Here is a 16,097-nt window from a genome sequence, read left to right on the forward strand (position 1 = left end):
GAAAGGTAAAGGAAAGGAAAGGAAAGGAAAGGAAAAGGAAAGGAAAGGAAAGGAAAAGGAAAGGAAAGGAAAGGAAAGGAAAAGTAAAGGAAAGGAAAGGAAAGGAAAGGAAATTTCAAGGAAAGGAAATTTCAAGGAAAGGAAAGGAAAGGAAAGGAAAGGAAATTTCAAGGAAAGGAAATTTCAAGGAAATGAAAGGAAAGGAAAGAAAGGAAAGGAAAGGAAAGGAAAGGAAATGAAAGGAAAAGGAAATAAAAGGAAAGGAAATTTCAAGGAAAGGAAAAGGAAAATTTCAAGGAAGAAAGGAAGAGAAGGAAGGAAAGAAAGGAAGAGAAAGGAAAGGGGAAGGAAAAAAAAAAAAGGAAAAAAAAAAAGAAAGAAGGAAAGGAAAGGAAGGAAGGAAAGAGGAAAGAAAAGGAAAGGAAAGGAAGGAAGGAGAAGGAAAGGAAAGGAAGGAAAGAAGGAAGGAAAGGAAAGGAAGGAAGGAAAGGAAAATAAAGGAAAGGAAGAAAGAAGGAAAGGAAAGGAAGGAAAGGAAGGAAAGGAAAAGAAGAAGGGAAAGGAATTTAAGAAGGAAAGGAAAGAAAGGAAAGGAAAAAGGAAAGGAAAGGAAAAAGGAAAGGAAAGGGAAAGGAAGGAAAGGAAAGGAAAGGAAAGGAAAGGAAGGAAAAAATTAAAGGAAAGGAAAAAAGGAAAGGAAAGGAAATTCAAGGAAAGGAAAAAAGGAAAGGAAAGGAAAAGGAAGGAAATTAAGGAAAGGAAAGAAAGGAAAGGAAAGGAAATTTCAAGAAGGAAAGGAAAGGAAAGGAAATAAGGAAAGGAAAAGGAAAGGAAAGAAAGGAAAGGAAAGGAAAAGGAAAGGAAAGGAAAGGAAAGGAAAGGAAAGGAAAGAAAGGAAAAGGAAAGGAAAGGAAAGGAAAGGAAAGGAAAGGAAAGGAAAGGAAAGGAGGAAAGTAAAGAAAGAGAAAGGAAAGGAAAGGAAAGGAAAGATAAAAAGGAAAGGAAGAAAGGGAAAAAGGAAAGGAAAGGAAAGGAAAGGAAAGGAAAGGAAAGGAAAGGAAAAAAGAAAGAAGGAAAGGAAAGGAAAGGAAAGGAAAGGAAAGGAAAGGAAAGGAAAGGAAAGAAGGAAAAGGAAAGGAAAGGAAAGGAAAGGAAAGGAAAGGAAAGGAAAGGAAAGGAAGAAGGAAAGGAAAGGAAAGGAAAGAAAGAGGAAAGGAGAAAGGAAAGGAAAGGAAGAAGGAGGAAAGGAAAGAGGAAAAGGAAAGGAAAGGAAAAAGAGAAAAAGGAAAAAAGGAAAGGAAAAAGGAAGGAAAGGAAAGGGAAAGGGAAAGGGAAAGGAAAGAAAAAAGAGAAGAGGGGAGGGAAGGAAGGGGAGGAGGAGGGAGGGCAAGGAGGAGGAGGAGAAAGGGGAGGAAGGAAGGAGGGAGGGGAGGGGAGGAGGGGCGGCCCCGCTGCTGAATAATTCAGCGCCGGGAGCGGGGGAAGCTCCGAGACCGCACCGAGCCGAGCTCCGGAGCGCGGCACGGGGATAGGACCGGGACCGCCGCCAGAACCGGCCCAGGGACCGCACCGGGACCGCGTCAGGCTCCGAGCACCTCAGTGGGCTCCGCACCGGGCTCCGCACCCAGCACCGGGACCGCATCAAAGAACCGGGACCGCATCAAGCCCCGGGAGCACCTCGGGCTCCGCACCGGGACCGCATCAGGTCCCGGACGCTGCACCGGACCACACCGAGCACCTCGGTCCGCACCGGGCTCTGCACCGGGACCGCTCCAGGACCGCATCAGGCACCGGGACTGCCCCGGGACCACCTCGGGCTCCGCTCCGAGACCGCTCCAGGACCGCATCGGGCACCGGGACCACCCCGGGACCAGACCGAGTTCCGCACCGAGCCCGCCCCGGGACCGCATTTGGAACCCGGACCACCCCGGGACCACCTCGGGCTCTGCACCGGGACCATCCCGGGACCATCCCGAGCTCCGCCCCCAGCACCGGGACCGCATCGGGCACCGGCACCGCACCGGGATCGCATCGGGCACCGGCACCGCACGGGACCGCATCGGGCACCGGCACCGCACCGGGATCGCATCGGGCACCGGCACCGCACCGAGCGCCCCGAAGCGCCCCGGGCTCTGCTCCGAGCCCGCCCCGGGCCCGCCCCGAGCGCCTGGATCCGCACGGGCCCGGCGCCGAGCCCGCCCCGGTGGCCGCGGCTCCGTCCCCAGCCCCGCACGGTCCCGCCATGGCTCTGGTGCTGCAGCTCCGCTCCGTCTCCGGCCTCCGCGGCAAAGGCGACCGCATCGCCAAGGCGGCGTTCCGGGGTACCGGGAGCGGGAATTGGGGATGAGGGATTTGGGGAGGGGGATTTGGGTGATTGGGAATTGGGGAGAGGGATTTGGGAGGGAGTGATTGGGGGGAGAAGGATTGAGGGATCAGGAACTGGGGAGAGGAATCTGGGGAGTGGGAATTGGGGGATCGAGATTTGCGGGATTGGAAATTGGAGAGCGGGAATTGGGATCAAATTTTGGGGGAGAGGAATTTGGGGAGCGGCAATTGGGGGATCGGGATTTAGGGGAAAGGGACTGAGAAGCAGGAATTGGGGGAGGATCAGGATTTGGGGGAGAGGGATTTGGGGGATCAGGAATTGGAGAGCGGGAATTGGGATCAAGATTTGGGGGAGAGGGATTGGGAGGAGAGGGATTGAGGGATCAGGAATTGGGGAGAGGAATTTGGGGAGCGGGAATTGGGGGATCGGGATTTAGGGGAAAGGGACTGGGAGGCAGGAATTGGGAGAGAGGAATTGGGGAGCGGGAATTGGGGTCAGGATTTGGGGGAGAGGGATTGAGGGATCAGGAACTGGGGAGAGGGATTTGGGGAGCGGGAATTGGGGGATCGGGATTTCGGGGAAAGGGACTGGGAGGCAGGAATTTGGGGAGAGGAATTTGGGGGAGAGGGATTGGGGGGGTCGAGAATCGGGGAGCTGGAATTGGGATCAAGATTTGGGGGAGAGGGATTGGGAGGAGAAGGATTGAGGGATCAGGAATTGGGGAGAGGAATTGAGGGATTGGGAATTGGGGAGAGGAATTTGGGGAGCGGGAATTTTGGGATCGGGATTTAGGGGAAAGGGACTGGGAGGCAGGAATTGGGGGAGGATGGATTTGGGGGTGGGAATTGGGGTCAGGATTTGGGGGGAGAGGGATTGGGAGGGATTGCGGAATTGGGGAGAGGGATTTGGGGACAGGAATTGGGAGCGGGATTTGGGATCAGGATTAGGTGGGAGGAGGGATTGAGGGATCAGGAATTGGGATGGAGGAATTTGAGGGAGCGGAATTGGGGGGTGGGATTTGGGGAAGAGGGATTGGGGGCAGGAATTTGGGGACAGGATTGGGGAATTTGGTGGGACGGAGATTGGGGAGGGTGAGAATTGGGAGTGGAATTTGGGATCAGGATTTGGGGGCAGGAGGATGGGGACGTGAATTGAGGGAGAGGGATTTGGGAGCGGATTTGAGTGAGCAGAAATTGGGGGAATGGGATTGGGGGACAGGGAATTGGGAGGCAGGAATTTGGGAGAGATGGGGCAGGATTTTGGGGATGCAGGATTGAGGAGATGGGGCAGGATTTGGGAAGTGGGAGTTGAGGGATTTAGGATCGGGATTTTGAGGGCAGGGTTTGGAGGTATAGGATTTTGGGGAGCAGGAATTTGGGACAGGATTTGGGGGACAGGAATTGGGGAAGAAGGATTTGGGGAGCGGGATTTGGTGCGCAGGAATTGCGGGAGAAGGATTTGGGGAGTGGAATTTGGGGACAGGATTTTGGGGGAGCAGGATTTGGGGACAGGATTTGGGGTGCAGGGTTTGAGGGACAGGATTGGTGGGGCAGGATTTGGGAAGTGGGAGTTGAGGGACAGGAATTGGGGGTAAGGGATTTAGGATCGGGATTTGGGGGCAGGTTTGGGGTAGGATTTTGGGGAGCAGGAATTTGGGACAGGATTTGGGGGACAGGAATTGGGGAAGAAGGATTTGGGATGAGGATTTGAGGGATAGCATTGGTGGAGCAGGATTTGGGAAGTGGGAATTGAGGGATTTAAGATCAGGATTTTGAGGGCAGGGTTTGGAGGTATAGGATTTTGGGGAGCGGGAATTTGGGACAGGAATTGGGGAAGAAGGATTTGGGGAGCGGGATTTGGTGCGCAGGAATTGGGGGAGAAGGATTTGAGGGAAAGGATTTGGAGGTTCAAGATTTGGGGGAGTGGAATTTGGGGTATCAGGATTTGGGGTGCTGAGGGACAGGATTGGTGGAGCAGGATTTGGGAAGTGGGAATTGAGCAGCAGGAATTGAGGGACAGGTATTTGGGATAGGTGCAGGGTTTGGGGGACAGGATTTTGGGAGGAGAATTTGGGGGAGAGGATTTTGGGGAGGTGGGATTTGGGGTGCAGGAATTGGGGAGAAGGATTTGAGGGAAAGGATTTGGAGGATCAGGATTTGATGGGGATTTGGGACAGGATTTGGGATGGGATTTGGGGACAGGATTGGGGAGCAGGATTTGGGGCAGGGTTTGGAGGATGGTGAGCAGGATTTGGGAATGGGAATTGAGGGCAGGAATTGGGGCAGAAGGATGGATTTGAGGGAATTGGAGTCAGGTTTGGAGGACAGGATTTGGGAGGGAATTTGGGGACGGATTATGGTGGAGAGGATTTGGGTGCAGATTTTGAGGAAATTTGGAGGGTGGATTTGGGAGAGGGATTTGAGGGCAGAGTGGGCATAGATTGGAAGGTGGGGATTTGAGGTGGAGGATTTGGGGGAGGATTTGGATGAGATTTGGAGGATTTGGGGGAGGATTTGGGAGTGATTTGGGGTGCAGGAATGGGAGGATTTGAGGAAGATTGGAGGTTTGGGATTTGGGACAGGATTTTGGGGAGCAGGATTTGGGACAGATTTGGGTGATTTGAGGGCAGGATTGGTGAGCAGGATTTGGGAATGGGAATTGAGGTGCAGATTTGGGGGATAGGATTTTGGGGAGGTGGGATTTGGGGTGCAGGAATTGGGGAGAAGGATTTGAGGGAAAGGATTTAGAGGATCGGGATTTGAGGAGTGGGATTTGGGAACAGGATTTTGGGGTGGGATTTGGGGACAGGATTTTGGGGGAGCAGGATTTGGGGAGCAAGATTTGGGTGTGGAATTTGAGGGACAGGATTTGGGGATGGAATTTGGGTGAGGATTGAGCAGGATTTGGGAGGATTTGGGAGTGGATTTGGGGTGCAGGAACTGAGGAGAAGGATTTGAGGGAAAGGATTTGGAGGTTTGGGATTGGGATGGATTGGGACAGGATTTGGGTGCAGGTTTGGGGCAGATTGGTGGAGCAGGATTTGGGAAATGGGAATTGAGGGGCAGGATTTGGAGGTGCAGAATTTGGGGGATAGGATTTTGAGGAGGTGGGATTTGGGGTGCAGGAACTGGGGAGAAGATTGAGGAAAGATTTAGGGGATCGGGATTTGGAAAGGATTTTGGGTAGGATTTGGGGAGCAAGATTTGGGTGTGGAATTTGGGTGTGGAATTTGAGGGACAGGATTTGGCAATCGGGAATTGGGGTCCGGATTTGGGGGTGGAATTTGAGGGACAGGATTTGGGGAATCCCACCATCCATCCCTGCCTCAGTTTCCCCACGCACGACCCCAAACCTGCTCCTTTTGGGATCCCTTCCCCTCAGGTTTATCCAGGGAAAAGGGGGATGGATTCCCAAGGTGAAATTCCCACCGGGATCCGCAGCAGATCCAAAGATTTCCTTGGGAAGGAGCAAAAATTCCCCCAGGGCTGTGGAAGTTCCGGAGCTGCCGGAGTTTTTCCAAGGCTTGGGAAAAGCTCGGGATGGGATCCCAGTTTTTCCAGAGGCCGGGAATCCATGGAGGGAGAGTGGGATGGGGATGGGAATGGCGATTCCAGCTCAGCAGGGAAAATCCAGGAATTCCAGGAATTCCATCAGTGAGAAAAAGGCAGGAACAGTGATCCCAGCTCAGCCGAGGAATTCCAGGAATTCCATCAGTGAGAAAAAGGCGGGAACAAAGATCCCAACTCAGCTGAGGAATTCCATAAGTGAGAAAAAAGCAGAAACAGGGATCCCAGCTCAGCAGGAGAATTCCAGGAATTCTGTAAGTGAGAAAAAAGCGGGAACAGGGATCCCAGATCAGCCGAGGAATTCCAGGAATTCCATTGTGTAGAAAAGGCAAGAACAGCGATCCCAGGTGAATCCCAGGAATTCCATAAGTGAAAAAAAAAGGCAGGAACAGGGATCCCAGCTCAGCCGAGGAATTCAAGGAATTCTGTCAGTGAAAAAAAGGCTGGAATGGTGATCCCACCTCTGCAGGGGAATTCCAGGAATTCCATTGCCAGCCTGGATCAGCTTTCCCTGCTCTTAATGAGCTCGGCATCATTAATCAGGGATAATTAACCGTCAGCTCCCTGTCGTGCTTCCAGCTCCAAGAACATCCCTGGAAAAAAGTGGAATTCCCAGAAAATCCACTATGGAGCCCTGGGAGATCCCAAATTTCTGGTTCTGGACATTCCTGCTCCTGAATCCGGCCCAAATTCTCAGTGGGATTTTGGGAATTTTGGGATCTGTCCCTGCTTTGGGTCCGGACTGGAAAACAGGGAATGGCTTCCCACTGGGAAAGGGGAGCTTGGGATTGTGGGATCTTGGGAAGGAATTCCTGGCTGGGCTGGAATTCCCAGAGAATCCCTGGATCCCTGGCAGTGTCCCAGGAAAGGTTGGAGCACCCTGGGATATTGGGATTGGAATGGGATCATAGGATTGAAGGAGGTCCCTTCCCACCCAACACATTCTGGGATTCTGGAATTCCAAGGAAGGAATTTCCAGGATGGTTGGATCAGGGTCCTGAGGGTTTTTCCTGCCCTTTTCCATCCACAAATTCCCATGGAAAAGGGGATTTAGGGTCACGCCGGGATGCAGCCAATGCCTGATGCTTCCAGGCGGGAATTCCTTTTCCCAGGCTCATCCAGGCCCTGGCCAGGAAAATCCAGCTGCTAAAAGGGGCTGGAAGCAGCTCGGGAAGAAATTCCAGATGTGGTTGGATCTGGGAAGTGGATCCAGATGGATCCATCCCTTGGATGTGCCTGGAGAGGGATTTGGGCTCATCCAAAGCTCAGCAAACCTTGGATCCACATGGAAAACCTTCAGCTCCAAAGTTTCCCACATCTTTCCCAAATTCCTGAGCAGGCTTTGGGCTCATTCCCAGCTCCAAAGCTGCACCAAACCTCAGATCCATAGGGATAAAAATTCCCCTCCAAAGGCTCTGGGTGTCTTTCCCAAATTCCTTGTATCCAACGGGAAATTGAGGGAGCAGCTCCGTGCAGACTGGGAATTCCAGGGGTGATCACTGGGAACCTCCTGGACACGCAGCTGGAATGTTTTGGGATGTGGGAGAGCTCTGGGGCCGGAATCCGGTCTGGAATATTCCATGGGATGCAGGAGCCGGCTCGGGATGAGGGGATGGGAAAAATCCGTAAGGATAAATTAGCGGGACAATCCTTCAGGATCTTTCTGGCATGCCATGGATTCCAGAACAGAAAAATGGGAATTTTTCATGATCTTGGAATCATGGAATGATTTGGGATGAAAAGGATCCTAAAGCTCATCCCAATCCACCTGCTCTGAGATCTCCTTCCTCATTTAGTTTCCCCGGGAATTCTCTGCTGCTCCCTCGCTCCAGGAAAATTTGGGAATGCTACCTGGGAAGTGTCCTGGTCCTCTCCGAGCTATTCCTTAAATCCATGATGGAATTTTGGCCCTTGGATTAAACCCAGGCTGCCCTGAGCCCCATGGGAATCATTCCTTGGGAATAATTCCTGCCTGGAAAGGAGCAGCACTCATGGGAATCATTCCTTGGGAAAAATTCCTGCCTGGAAAGGGGCAGCGCCCATGGGAATCATTCCTTGGGAATAATTCCTGCCTGGAAGCGGCAGTGTCCATGGGAATCATTCCTTGGGAAAAATTCCTGCCTGGAAGCGGCAGCGTCCATGGGAATCATTCCTTGGGAAAAATTCCTGCCTGGAAAGGCAGCAGCCATGGGAATCATTCCTTGGGAATAATTCCTGCCTGGAAAGGCAGCACCCATGGGAATCATTCCTTGGGAAAAATTCCTGCCTGGAAGAGGCAGCAGCCATGGGAATCATTCCTTGGGAATAATTCCTGCCTGGAAAGGCAGCACCCATGGGAATCATTCCTTGGGAGAAATTCCTGCCTGGACGTGGCAGTGTCCATGGGAATCATTCCTTGGGAATAATTCCTGCCTGGAAAGGGGCAGTGTCCATGGGAATCATTCCTTGGGAAAAATTCCTGACTGGAAGTGGCAGTGTCCATGGGAATCATTCCTTGGGAATAATTCCTGCCTGGAAGCGGCAGTGTCCATGGGAATCATTCCTTGGGAATAATTCCTGCCTGGAAAGGGGCAGCACCCATGGGAATCATTCCTTGGGAATAATTCCTGCCTGGAAAGGGGCAGCACCCATGGGAATCATTCCTTGGGAATAATTCCCACCTGGAAAGGGCAGCACCCATGGAATCATTCCTTGGGAATAATTCCTGCCTGGAAAGGGGCAGTGTCCATGGGAATCATTCCTTGGGAAAAATTCCTGACTGGAAGTGGCAGTGTCCATGGGAATCATTCCTTGGGAATAATTCCTGCCTGGAAGGAGCAGCCCAGGGCTGTGGGATCCCCATTCCCAAAGGGATCAAAATCCCTGTGGATGTCACACTTGGGGACACAGATCAGGGAATGCCGGACTCAGTCCGAGAGGAGTTTTCCAAGAAAAATAATTCCCAAATAATTTTCCACGGTTCCTTCCTTCATCCAGGCCCTGTCCTGCCCCGGGGTGGGATAGGATGGATTCCAGGCACACTGACCTGGAATTCCAGGCCTGGAATGTTTCTGGTTGGAGCTCAGTCTCTAAATCCATCAGGAAAAACTTTTCCAGCGCCTCTGGAAAAGCTTTGAATGCTTGAGCATGGAATGAGGAGCTCAGGATCCCAGCTCTCAGCTGGATATTCCTCATTCCTGAGGTTTTCCTGGATGGGATTCCTTTCCCCATCCCAGCCCCATCCGGCGGCACATCCCGAGGGATCCGCCGGAGCTCCTGGGTGGGAGAGGAAGGAGAGAAATCTGGGATAAAACATTCCCGAGGCTGGAGTGGGAAGTGATGCTGCTCCTCCTCTCCTGGGAATCCTGGGAGCCGCAGCGTTTTCCAAACTGGGGGAAACTGAGGCACAAATGGAATTCCGGATCCATTGGAGCAGCCAGGGAGGGCTGGCAGTGGATCCCGCTCTGGAAGTGGAGGGAAAAGGCAGATTCCATGGCCAAAATCTGCTCCAAAATCCTGGAATATCAGGGATTCCTCTCCACCCTCAGCTTTGGATTTGGCTCCCATATTCCCAAGGGAATCCTACAGGATTCCCAAGGGATCCTGTGAGGATCCAGAGTGGAGGTTCAGCTTTGCCTTTAGGATTCCTCCAGTTTTCCATCAGGGATTTGGGAATGGGACTGCATCCGGATGGCTCCAAAAGGCTCCCAGATCCATTTGGAAAAATATATGGAAATAAACAGGGATGACTCCAGGATTTTCAGGGAATTCTGGCTTTTCATCCTGGCTTTGGATGAATGGATTCCATGGCCAAAATCCTGGAATATCAGGGATTCCTCTCCATCCACAGCTTTGGATTTGAGTCCTACATTCCCAAGGTATCCTGTGAGGATCCAGAGCTTTCAGCTTTGCCTTTAGGATTGTCCCGGTTTTCCATCAGGGATTTGGGAATGGGATCGAATCCTGGGACATCCAAAGGGCTCCCAGATCCATGAAAACATGGGAAAAACCAGAGATGACTCCAGGATTTTCTGGGAATTCCATCTTTTCAGCCTGGCTTTGTGGAAAAGGCAGGAAAATAGGGAATTTCCATCACCCGGCCCATTTTTTGGGACGCTCCAGCAGGATCTGAGCTCTGCTCCAGAGTCGCTTTCCCACGGGAATTCCCACTTCATCCCGGCTTAATTGCGTTTGTGTCCGGAGCTAATTAGGGAGCTGGGAGTTAATGGATGACAAGGAGCTGCCAGGAGAGGCTTCCTCTCGGGAATGGGGCTGGAAAATGAGGGATATCACTCATGGATACCCCCTGGAAAACCGATGGATAACGATTCCACCTTCAGGAAAAGTCTGGATGCTCCTGGATTGGGAAGGGTTGGAGCAGGGAGGTGCCACAGGATCAAGGGGTCTCTCCCAGGATGTGGAATTCCAGTGGGATTTTTCCATCCAGATCCCAAAATTCCAGGGTGTCACCAGGTCTCCCAGCTCTTTATCCACCTCTTTTCCTTCTTTTTATTTTCCAGGACTTTCCTTTTACACTCGAGTGCTGGAAAACTGCGAGGACGAGGCCAAGTTTGATGAGGTAGGAGAATTTTTTCCATTGTTTTTATCCCAAAAATCCCACTTGTTTTCCCAGGATTCCGTGTCCAGGTGGATACCCAGGATTTCCAGTCCTGGTGAAATCCCTGTTCCCAAATTTTTCTTGGCATCTTTTTTGTCAGCTCCAAGATTTCTCCTGGCAGGTACCAAACGGGATTCCTGGCTGGACACAGGTGGGAAAATCCCTATGGAATTTTTCAGGATTGAGGGATAAATTAAAAACATAAAAATTTCCATGTTTTCTGCCCTGAATTTCAGGAAAAAATGTTCGTCCAAGCTGGGAAAATCCTGCTGGGATTTTGGCTCCATTTTCCTTTGTCTCAGGAGGAAAAAGTTGGGATTTTTTCCTCCTCCTGAAATTCCTTCTTTTTCCTTCAGGCACAGAATTCCCAGAGGAGCTGTGGCTGCCCCTGGATCCCTGGAAGTGTCCAAGGAAAAGCCTTGGAGCAAACAGGGATAGGGAAATTTCCCTGCCCATGGAATGGGATGGGATTTAATTTCCCTTCCCACCCAAACCCTCCCGTGAACGCTTCCAGGGCTGGAATATCCCAAATTTTTGGGAATTTTTCCCCCTCCAAGCCCCATCCAACTCCATCTCCCACCAGCCCTGTGGGATTTTTCCCCCCCTGATTCACCACATGCCATTGGAAAACCATATTTGGGAATGGTTGGGATCATGTTTGGATCAGGAGCTGTGTCCAGCCTGGAATTCCAGAAATTTCAGGGAAACAAACCCCTCCTGGAGCAGCCACAGGCTCTGCCATGCCATGGAGGGATCAAATCCTTCCTGCTGAGGGAATATCCAGGGAATCTCCACCCTCCTGTGGGCACAGGGAATTCCTGGGAATATTTGGAGTTCAAACCACTCGGATTATCCAGGACAGATCCCAAATCCTGGAGCAGGACGGGAGTCAGGCTTTGCTTCCCGGGAATAGGGACAGGACAAGGGGAAACGGCCTCAGGCTGTGCCAGGGAATTTGAGGCCGGATTTTGGGAATAATTCCTCATGGAAAGGGCGGCCAGGCCTTGGGAAGGGCTCCCAGGGAGGTTTGGAGTCCCCATCCCTGGAGGTTTCCAAGGATTTCCTGGATGTGGCACTCCAGGAATTGTTCTATTCCCATGTCTTGGATTCAACGATCCCAGAGGGTTTTCCCAACGTGAATAATCCTTGGATTCTGTGATGTCAGAGCTGAGGAAATCCGTGGTAATTCCCTTTTATCCTGCCCCCTCTTTTCCATGTTAATTCCCTCTTTTCCATGTGAATTCCCTTTTTTCCTGCCCCATCTTTTCAGTGGTAATTCCCTCTTTTCCTGCCCCCTCTTTTCCATGTTAATTCCCTTTTTTCCTCTTTTCCATGTTAATTCCCTTTTTCCCTGCCCCCTCTTTTCCATGTTAATTCCCTCTTTTCCTGCCCCCTCTTTTCCATGTTAATTCCCTTTTTTCCTCTTTTCCATGTTAATTCCCTCTTTTCCTGCCCCCTCTTTTCCGTGTTAATTCCCTTTTTTCCTGCCCCCTCTTTTCCATGTTAATTCCCTTTTTTCCTCTTTTCCGTGTGAATTCCCTTTTTTCCTGCCCCCTCTTTTCCATGTTAATTCCCTCTTTTCCTGCCCCCTCTTTTCCGTGTTAATTCCCTTTTTTCCTCTTTTCCATGTGAATTCCCTTTTTTCCTGCCCCCTCTTTTCCATGTTAATTCCCTTTTTTCCTGCCCCCTCTTTTCCATGTGAATTCCCTCTTTTCCTGCCCCCTCTTTTCCATGTTAATTCCCTCTTTTCCTGCCCTCTCTTTTCCATGTTAATTCCCTTTTTTCCTCTTTTCCGTGTGAATTCCCTTTTTTCCTGCCCCCTCTTTTCCATGTTAATTCCCTCTTTTCCTGCCCCCTCTTTTCCATGTTAATTCCCTTTTTTCCTCTTTTCCGTGTGAATTCCCTTTTTTCCTGCCCCCCCTTTTCCATGTTAATTCCCTTTTTCCTCTTTTCCGTGGTAATTCCCTCTTTTCCTGCCCCCTCTTTTCCATGTTAATTCCCTTTTTTCCTCTTTTCCATGTTAATTCCCTTTTTTCCTGCCCCCTCTTTTCCATGTTAATTCCCTTTTTTCCTGCCCCCTCTTTTCCATGTTAATTCCCTCTTTTCCTGCCCCCTCTTTCCATAAATCAGGATCCGCCTCCAGGCAGGATTTGGATTTCAAACCCCAGCGGTTTCCATTTGTTTGGTTCCGCTCCGTTTCTTTTCCAATTATTTTCTCTTTCATTCCTTGAAGAATTCTGCAAACCCTGTGCTGCCCCGGATCCTGGAATATTCCAGAGGCTGCGCACAGCTCCCCAATTAATCAGGAATGTTTGTGTTCCGTGCTGAAATCCCGAAGGATTTAATCTTGGAAAGGCTTTTCCTGCAGATCCCCCCCAGCCTGGGAGGGAAGGGAATCTCTGGGAATGAAGGAGCCCAAATTCCTGGGAGATGAAATTTCCTGGGATAATTTCGAACAGGCCCTGAGGCAGGAGCTGCTCCTGCAAATTCCAGGAAACACAAACCATGGAATTTTGGGTGGGAAGAGACCTTAAAACCCATCCCATTCCAGGGACAGGGATACTTTTCCTGATCCCAGGGTATTCCAAGCCCTGTCCAGCCTGGCCTTGGACACTTCCAGAAATCCATGGGCAGCCACGACTTTTCTGGGAATTCTGTGCCAGGACCCTTCCAGTTTCCCATTGTTTTTTTTTTTTTTGGAAAACCCTTGGGATCAAGCTGTGGCTCCAGCCACGACTTTTCCAGGGTTATTTTCCCCCTTTTCCTTTGGCAAACGCAATCCCAGAATTTAGTGAATCCCTTGATGTCACCCCCCACAATTGCTGCCACTTCCTCTGCCTTTCCTTGGGTTTGGAGTGGATTTCCTGGGATTTGGTGGATCCCAAAGCGCATCCAGCACCTTTTGGATGGAGGTTGGACAGGGACAAGGGAACCTGGCTGGGAAAATTCCCATTTTTGTGGGAAATTCCTCTCTCTGGGAAAAGGAGCTCTCCTGGTGCAGAGCCCTGAAAAGTGGGAATAGGACAATTCCTCAGGCCAGAGAGATTTGGCATTCCTGCAGAATTCCTTCCTGGAAAGGGCTGTCCAGTGGTGGAATTCCCAGAGGGATTTCAATCCACATGGATGTGGGGAGATGGACCAAGGGTGGCCCCCGGCAGCGCTGGGAATTCTTGGATTCGGTGATCTCCAAGGATTTTTCCAACTCCTTGATTCCATAACCTTGGGATTTCCAGGTGATTTGACCACCGGATCCAATCCCTGGAGCACCAAAACATTTGGGAAAAAACCAAGGAGAAATTCCATCCCCACATTGAGAGCTCGGGATAAATCCTGCTGCAGGATCCATTGGTGCCATTTCCCATTTCCCTTTATATCCCAGTAATTTTCCCTTTGCTTCCTTGACTCTGCAGACCAATTAAATTCGGGAATAAATAGCTCGGGAAGTGCTGAGGAGGCACCGGTTTTTTCCTGGGAATCTGCTGGATGAGCAAATTCCCTTCCCGTGGTTTTCAATCCCGCTCTGCTCCTCCTGGGAGGGATCCTGGATTCCGGATCCGCTGCTTCTGGCACATTCCCGACCCGGGGTGCACCAGGAGTGGCTTGGGAAGGGGGGATTTGGGAGTTGTGGGGGTTTGGAAATCCATGAATCCAGAGGGTTGGGCTGACAGAGGGATTTGCCTTGGGAAGCAAAATTAAAAAAAAAAGGAAAGGGATCATGTTTTATGGAATCATGGAATGGTTTGGGAAGGGAGGGAATTTACAATTTAAGGATTATCCAGTTCCAACTGTGACGCCTCCCGCCATCCCAGGGTGCTCCAACCTTTCCTTGGACACTGCCAGGGATTCTCTGGGAATCCCAGCCCAGCCAGGAATCCCTTCCCAAGATCCCACCATCCCAAGCTCCCCTTTCCCACTGGAAGCCATTCCCTGCCTCCTGCCCCTCCAGCCCTTGCCCAAATCCCAGCTCTCCTGGAGCCCCTTTGGGATGGGGTTCCAGGATTTTTTTCCAAGGATTCCCTGGATCCTTCCCTGATCCAGCTGCACATTCCCAGCTCTCCCAGCCTGGTTCTGTATTCCCATTTTCATCCCTTGTTTATATTTTTCATGTGTGAATCCATGGAATAGTTGGCATTGGGCACATCCTTAACGGCATTCCTGTAAAACAGCCCTGCTGCGTTTTTCCTGGGAAAATAATCCTTTCTCCATCCCCTCCACTGCCATTCCCTGGAGCACTCTTGGTTCATCCCTCTCCTCTTTTTCCCAGCTGCTCCTGGCTCATCCCTCTCCTTCTTCCACCTGATCCTTGCTCATCCCTCTCCTCCTTTTCCCAGCAAATCTTTACTCATCCATTGCTTCCTTTTCACAAAATCCTCTTGGCTCATCCTTCTCTTCCTTTTCCCAAAAACTCCTGGATCATCCTTGTCCTTTTCCTGAATGGTCCTGGTTCTTCTTTCTCCTTTTCCCAAACAACCCTGTCTCTTCCCTCTCCTTTTCCCAACTCATCCTGCCTGGCTCATCCATCTCCTTCTTTTCCCAAAATCCTCCTGACTCTTTCCTCCCCTTTTCCCAAGTGATCTTTGCTCATCCATCTCTTCCTTTTCCAAAAATCCTCCTGGCTCATCCCTCCCATCCTTTCCCCAACTGATCCTGGCTCATCCTTCTCCTTTTCCGAAAACCCTCCTGGCTTTTCCCTCTCCTTTTCCCAACCAATCCTGGCTCACCCCTCTCCTCTTTTTCCCACCTGATCCTGGCTCATCCATCTCCTCCTTTTCCCAACCAGTCCTGGCTCTTTCCTCCTCTTTTCCCAAGTAATCCTGCCCATCCCTCTCCTCCTTTTCCCAAAACTATCCTGGCTCTTCCCTCTTCTTTTCCCAACAAATCCTGGCTCATCCGTCTTCTCCTTTTCCGAAAATCCTCCTGGCTCTTCCCTCCCCTTTTCCCAACTGGCTCTGGCTCATCCCTCTCCTCCTTTTCTCACCTGATCCTGCCCATCCCTCTCCTCCTTTTCCCAAAATGCTCCTGGATCTGCCTTCTCCTCCTTTTCCCAATGAACCTTTGCTCATCCATATCCTCCTTTTCCCAAAATCCTCCTGGCTCATCCCTCTCCTCCTTTTCCCTTCCAACTCTTCCCTTTTCCCAACCAATCCTGGCTCATCCCTCTCCTCCTTTTCCCCAAAATCCTCCTGGCTCATCCCTCTTCTCCTTTTTCCAACCAATTTTTGCTCATCCCTCTCCTCCTTTTCCCAGACTTTCCGCTGGCCGGTGGCGACCAACATCGACGGGAATGAGATCCTGGAGATCCAAGTGTTCAACTACAGCAAAGTCTTCACCAACAGGTCAGTCCCTGCTTCCCACGGCCCGCACGGATTCCATCCCGCGGGAAGAGGCAGCTCCGCTTCCGTTAGGAGTTGGGAGGGAATTCCCAATTTCCTGGGAATTTCTGGTGTCAGGGTGTGAGGAATCCACCCCAGGAATTCTGCGGTGCTCAGCACCGAGTTTTTCCCAAGTTGTGCTGGTTGTTTCCATGAATTTTCCGTGTTTTGAAGGAAATTGGAATTTTTGGGTGGATTGTCCAGCTGGAATGTTGTTTTCCTGGGTTTTCCAGTTC

The 16,097-nt window shown here is 50.9% G+C and overlaps 1 protein-coding gene across 3 annotated transcripts in view; it reads left to right on the forward strand.

The window, feature by feature from the left end:
- Nucleotides 1-1,494: 1,494 nt before the first annotated feature.
- OTOF (otoferlin) overlaps nucleotides 1,495-16,097 on the forward strand; it is a 114,853-nt gene continuing 100,250 nt past the window's right edge. For all 3 annotated transcript variants that reach the window (XM_064709991.1, XM_064709989.1, XM_064709990.1), the window contains exons 1-3: nucleotides 1,495-2,321; nucleotides 10,392-10,450; nucleotides 15,737-15,825. In XM_064709991.1, the coding sequence (XP_064566061.1) occupies nucleotides 2,243-2,321; nucleotides 10,392-10,450; nucleotides 15,737-15,825 (227 nt within the window). In that variant the 5' untranslated portion in view covers nucleotides 1,495-2,242. The remainder of the gene's footprint in view (nucleotides 2,322-10,391; nucleotides 10,451-15,736; nucleotides 15,826-16,097) is intronic.

The sequence above is a fragment of the Zonotrichia leucophrys genome, chromosome 3 (assembly GCF_028769735.1).
Source record: "Zonotrichia leucophrys gambelii isolate GWCS_2022_RI chromosome 3, RI_Zleu_2.0, whole genome shotgun sequence".
Taxonomy (NCBI): Eukaryota; Metazoa; Chordata; class Aves; order Passeriformes; family Passerellidae; genus Zonotrichia; species Zonotrichia leucophrys.